The sequence below is a fragment of the Physella acuta genome, unplaced genomic scaffold, assembly GCF_028476545.2.
Source record: "Physella acuta isolate Inbredline_101_S28 unplaced genomic scaffold, ASM2847654v3 ptg000409l, whole genome shotgun sequence".
In the NCBI taxonomy this organism is placed as follows: domain Eukaryota; kingdom Metazoa; phylum Mollusca; class Gastropoda; family Physidae; genus Physella; species Physella acuta.
In genome coordinates this window covers 1-6,652 of record NW_026731928.1, presented here as the reverse complement: position 1 = coordinate 6,652, position 6,652 = coordinate 1, and the positions used below count along the sequence as shown (strand labels likewise).

The window sequence follows — 6,652 nt, the reverse complement described above, 5'->3', positions numbered from 1 at the left end:
GGTGTGACTTTGTTCAGCCTAATCTATAATTCAGCTATACATTATACTATATTCGAGATTGTTTTTACCAGTGTTTCTTTCAGCCTTTTTTTCAGGGGGGAGGGGGAATTCGAAACTTTCCGGGGAGTGGGGGTGGACTAAATTTTCAGGGGGCTGGGGTGGGTGGACAGTGGTAAAAGTACATATTTTCTCTACAAATTCTGTTTCGTTCGGGGGGGGGGGGGGGAGGGCGGTAGACGAAAAAACGGACCCAGCTAATTTTGCACCTGTTACAAACAACCCTCTAAGTGTATCTTCTTACATATGGGAGGCACACGTTGATAATGTACCCCGGGCGCTACGCCACCGGTCCTTGGTGAAGACTTGTACCTTTTAAAAGTTTTTTTCGATTAGTTATGTCTTGATTATTTTGACGGACTTTTTAAAATAGCATTGAGAATTTTTTTTTCAATTTCGCAATTTTATATTAGTCCTGGGTTGATTATTTTGTTGGATTTAAAAAAAAATAACAGTGTCATTTAGAAAGATATTTTCGCAAATAATGAAGAACGGAGCTCCATACATTACATTGTAGATTTTGTATTTTCAATCGAAATCTCAAAACTTACAATACCTTCATTCAATCTAAGTCTTTCTAAAGATAACTATGTTTAGACATATACCTTTTATATTTCATTAGTTTGCTTTAGTCTTGCATTTTAAAAAACAATATTTTCGCTTGATAAGTTAAATGTAATAAATTGAAGTGGTTTTATTCAAGAAACTTAAAGTGGACATATCACTTTATGGGATCCCATAGCAAGTTATGTGTTGTTTGGCTTTGGTTTTGTACTGCTTGATTTCCGTGTACATCGAAAGATCCGCAGAAACGTCTCTCTGAATTTAGTGCTCATACTTAAGTAGACGCAAATGTTGACTGAGGAGTTCAATGCTTCCAGAAAAAACAATGTCGCGAACGCCATTTCAAAGGAACTGGAGTTGTTCCCGTCTAGTCTAAGACCAGAGTCAATCATCATCCATATGAACACGACAGTTCCAGGTAAATAACAAAAGATGAAAATAGTTGAAATAAACACGATCATTTTCATCACTTTTGTGTCCCTTGCTACCAAGTCGTTGGCTTTTAAGTTAGCAGAAGTACGCAGCCGCCATTTTGAAACTCGTTTTAGCTCTGTTACTAAAATAGCGGTTCCGGTGAGAATTAAAATGAAAGCGGTTAAAGGCAGGATATTGTTTATGTGAAACGAGACAGTCTCTATGTTGTTTCTGTCTTGAATGAAAGTAATACCCAGCAGAGTTATGTTCCTTGCGGGATTGAAGTTTTCTGAAAAGCGCGCCGTGTAGTAGATAGGCGCCACACTGCCCAGCATGACGAGATATACGAGTAGGATGTAGACTTGCGTTCGTTTGGGGGTGAATATGTCTTTAACCTTCATCGGCGCGGCGATACAGACGCATCTCTCAATGGTGATGTAGACGGTGATCCAGGTGGTGGTTCTGGTGAAGAAGACGTGCGGCCAGCCTCCGGTTAGGTAAGCGACGTCTAGCGGCAGAAAGGGAAGCTGCATGGATAGGAACGAAGGCGCGTAGCACGTGTTCAGCCACAGTAAAGTGAGCAGGGAAAACAAGTCTGAGACGGCGAGCCCCAGGAGGGAGATGTTCACGGTGTCACGGAGCCCCTGTGTCACGAACGTGACAATGCTGAGGAGGTTGGTGATCACGCCCAGTACGCACACCACCTGGGTCAGCACGACCCGGACTATAAATAGAAAGGTCTTCACGTACACGTGAGTCGGTAGGATGATGGTTTGGTTGTAGATCTTCACGGTTGTTGTTGTGTGGTTCAGGTTCCATTCCAGGCTCATCGCGTTGACCTGATATTCAGTTCCGGGACTCGCCATCATTCGCTGAAATCTATATCTGAACTTGTACAATACAGTAATCTCACTTCTAATAATATTTGCTTTGGTCTCCACCATTTAAAACATTATTTTTACGTGTATTAACCACTTCCCTAAAAGTTACATGGACATACTGTTATAACTAATTTATGAGGAAATGTTGCAATTGATTACTCATTTCTAATTATCGTAAAAAATATTACTTTCTTTAAAAATTAACCCAAAAAAACCCATTTTCTAACTCAATCATTGCGATTAACATAAAAAGTTGCAGTGTAAAATAGAAATGTTATTAGTTGTTACAACTGAAGAATTTCAGATATCTTGCTTGCCTAATTAACCTCGGGGGAAAATCTAGTAGAGATCATCTTTTAAAAATTAGCTGCTGTAGAGTGCTTTTTCTTGATAGAAATAAAACATTTTTTTTATAGACTAAAGGCTATCACACATCATTGTATTGCGCTTTCCTTGTTTTATTTAGTAACAGAAAGAAACTGGACTGTCAGGAAACTTTGTTTTGCTTAAGTTTCTTAACTAAAAACTTTAAAAAATCATACTAGAATTTATACATTCTGTTCGACAACTTGACTAATTATGTGTCTAGCATAAAGAATATTTATACTACTTCCAAAGAGTCATATAAATTATGTTTCTTTGATTGCTTTATATACATTTTTTGTTTCAGTCATAGACTGATATTTGTTCGATTTCTGCCATATGATGTTATTTTGCTTTATAACTAAGGGTTACCGTTTCTTCCCTAAAACACGATGGTTTTATTATTTTAAATAGTTAGCGTTCCAGAACTTATATATTATTAAATTATACACAACATAGCATACATTGAAGTAAACTGATTCACGTCAACATTAATTAGAATAATAACTAACGGCTAACTACGAAGCTACTAATGACAGTCTCTTGTTAACTTAATTATGATGTTATTTATAACGATGTTAAATGATGTAGTGTTAACTTAATTATGACGTTATTTATAATGATGTTACCTACACGAAAATGACTTGTATTAACTGTGTAGGTTCTTGAAAATTTGTAATTTGAAAATATCGACTTAATGACATACGTTTTAAACTATTAAACTAGGCCTAAACCATGTTGTTGAAATCAATCGGGTTAATTTTTAAATGAAGGTAGGTTATTGTCCTTCTAAAAAAAAGCCTCGCATATACAATTTAAAACTTAATTAGTTTCTCAAACATTGGAGACGTTCTTAAAGAATACTGCAATTATTTTGAATTATGCGGTTTTAAATTGTGGTTTGAGCTTGAATGCGTGGACGGAATTTAAAATGTTTTAGTAGTTTTGTTACAATTTATTATTCACGTGATACCTATCAGCTGTGGTAAAGATCGACGTATACCATAAGAATTTGTAATAATGTATAGCAAAACAAAAATATTCCGCTGACAGGAGGGTCTTACGCTACTTCTATACTAAAAAAAAAATTAATTAAAAAAATAGATTCAGTAAAATAAATACTCGACTGCCACTTGAAGTAAACCACGGACAGGACACAAATAATAACACGAATAATTTAGTAACAGTCAGAATAAGTGCAAGAGAATAAACTTAATAAATCATGAAGTTTCGATGACTAAGTGTCAATTCATTGCACGCAGTAAACGGTCTTTGAAAATAACATTTATAACCAAGTCCGATAACTGCGTGCAAACACAATAATGGCCTTTAAAATTATTTTAAAAAGTTAAAATTAGTTACTTATTAATAACAAAGTTGGCTTACTTAACATATAATTGTACAATCTGCTTGCCGTTTTGAAGTGGTATTGAAACTTAACCTAGTTATCACACTACTTCGCGACGGTATTACTTTTATGAATATAATCTGTCGATATATTGTCTAAACAATTTTATGCTGCTACATATTTTAACTATGGGACGGAGTGGTCTAGCGGTAGAGAGCTGGACTTCTAACCCGTAAGTCTCGAGTTAGAATCCGTGTTCAATTCAGTAGAACGTCACTGAGTCCACCAAGGGTACCTAACTCAAGTTAGGGAAAGTAAAGGCGGCTGGGCATAGTGCTGACCACACTATCTCTTCATATGCCGAGGTCACAGAAACAAGTGAACTCTACTTCACTTGCTCTATAGACCAGGGGCGGAACTACAGTGCCGCCAGACCCCACAATGCGGGGTGGCCCAGGCCGTTTAGGGGCCCACGGCCGGCCATAATCAATTTTGTAATAGTTAAAAAAATAATTTTCTTGTAAAAAAAACAAACAGATCTACTACAGTAGTGATATTCTACAGTAGCTAACACACGCTGTTTCGTAAAGAAAAAAAAATATAGGCTTCATGAGTTGTAGTGTGAAAGATAGGCAAATGTTCAAACCACTCACATCACTTATTTCCCTTTTTAAATAGTCAAATATGTGTGCTCTTAAGAAACTTTTAATAGATTTGCACTTAACAAATTAAAAAGCAATTACTTCTCTCAATTTAAAAAAAAAATACATAATAAAGAATGACATAGTATAAGAAGGAAATGTATTAAAAACTAATAATGCAAATACAAAAAAAAAACCATAAAAATAAACATAAGGCGATAAACCATTACACATACAAAGCATTCATGCTTCATATTCTTTTGACCGACATGTAAATGATGAAGCACTATGTCAGACATTGAAACACAGAATTTCAAAACAGACTAATAGCACTCGCACAAATGTTGTGTTGTTGTAACATATATTAATTAAAAATAAAAACTAAGAATTTTAATGTATTCAAATTTCGAACAAGCCTATATTGAATAATATAAGTTCATATTTTCTTATTTAATTTATATATATATATATATATATATATATATATATATATATATATATATATATATATATATATATATATATATATATATATATATATATGTGTGTGTGTGTGTGTGTGTGTGTGTATGTATTTATGGGGCCCAACATTTTTTTTTGCGGGGTGGCCCTTTTTTTCTAGTTCCGCCACTGCTATAGACCATCAGGTTTGAAAGGGGAAATTTACTTACTTTTACATATTTTAACTAAACACCACACTTTTGTATCTGGGGTTTGTTATTTTATAAACCTAAATATATTTACTAATTAATTAATATTACTTCTCATGACGTAAAATAAAAATAAAATTCTCATTACATTATTAAAATGATTTTTTTTTTTTACAAATTTGAAATGATCTTTTCCTGTTCGTGTTGAAGAAACATGGACGGATGAAGTAGAGTTCATCTGATGCAGTAACCTCGTCATTGATACTGTGGTCTGCAGAGTATCTTCCAAGTATCTCTTCCCCCCCCCCCCCCCCCCCCCCGAAACATTTTTACCGCCCCCCCCCCCCCAAACGAAATGAAATTTATATAATTTAAATAGAAAATATATACTTTTAACAGTGTACCCCCCCCCCCCGAAGAAAGTCTACCGCCCCCCCCCCCCCAAATTTCAAGTGCCCCCCCCCCCCCCCCCGGAGAAAAAAATCTGGAAGAAACACTGGTGGTCTGCACGATGTCCAGCCACCTTAGTTTCCCTATCGTGATTCGGGAACTCATCAAAGTTGGGTGGACTGAGGGAAGTTCATCAGACTCGAGCCCGGTATCCGAACTCAAGACTTTCGGGTTAGCAGTCGTTAGCTCTAACATCCAACGCTTAGATGCATTCCATATAGATTGCAAGTTCCAGATGTGCTAAACGTGAAACATGAAGGTCTTATTGTCCTAATCACGCAGTTCAATGTATGATACAATAAACATTTTCACCTCGCGTTACGGCTATTGGATTACTGGGAAGCCATGAAAAGATAACGTACAAGCAAGGATTTGAAAGAGGGCTACCACCTACTGTTACAACTAAATCCAGTTCAATTAAAGCCTCTAATACTTTAACTACAGCGCTAATTTAAACTCATTTGAGATGTTTACATTTACATTACTCTGATGGATACTAATCTCTTCTGTTGCAATATAAAAAAAATATCTCAAGAGGTAAATAAAAGGTGTTCTATTTTTTTACCCTTAAAATTAAATTAATCGTGTTACATCAATTTTTGGAATTCGCATTTCCCAGCTATTTTTGAAGGACATCAAATGCTACACTACATGTTGATGTCATCCAGTGCAACAAGTCATTTTGGTGTCATCCAGTGCCACACTACTTGTAGTATCATTAAATATTCAATCGTAATATATGGCATTGAACCTTATACAAAAAGATTACACTCAAACTCACATACAAGCAAAAGCAGAACATATTAACACGCAAAAGCAGAACACATTAGGTTTATCAAACTTTATTAATCATCAGATAATGGAAAAAAATCAAATTAAAAAACATATCCTGGTCGATACGTTAAGGCTAACGTCAGCACCTCACAACAGACCAACAGAGTAAAACGTTTGATCGTTGAACTTAGGCTGAAAAAAAAGAAACAAAGTTCACATGTGTGTCGTAAAAAATGACAACAGCACTGTCTTAACACGTAATCACACACGTATTGTGTGTGATTGCTGTACAAACATTCAATCTCACACACTCATATTTGGTAACACTCAAAAACAAAAAGGGGACTGGGCTTAGTGCTCAACACACTATCCTTTTATATGTCGAGGTCACTGAAATAGGGGAACACTACTTCACTTGCACCATGAACCGCCGACAGGGTACTTTACTACTTACTTACAAAAACAAAAGAAATGTTTGAATATTGATTAAAACATTGATTAAACTCAATT

The 6,652-nt window shown here is 35.5% G+C and overlaps 1 protein-coding gene across 1 annotated transcript; it reads right to left on the bottom strand.

Moving 5' to 3' along the window:
* Positions 1–803: 803 nt before the first annotated feature.
* Positions 804–1,901, bottom strand: LOC131942511 (FMRFamide receptor-like). Its single transcript, XM_059302415.1, has one exon. It carries the CDS (start codon positions 1,899–1,901, stop codon positions 804–806), a length of 1,098 nt encoding a protein of 365 aa, XP_059158398.1.
* Positions 1,902–6,652: the final 4,751 nt, after the last annotated feature.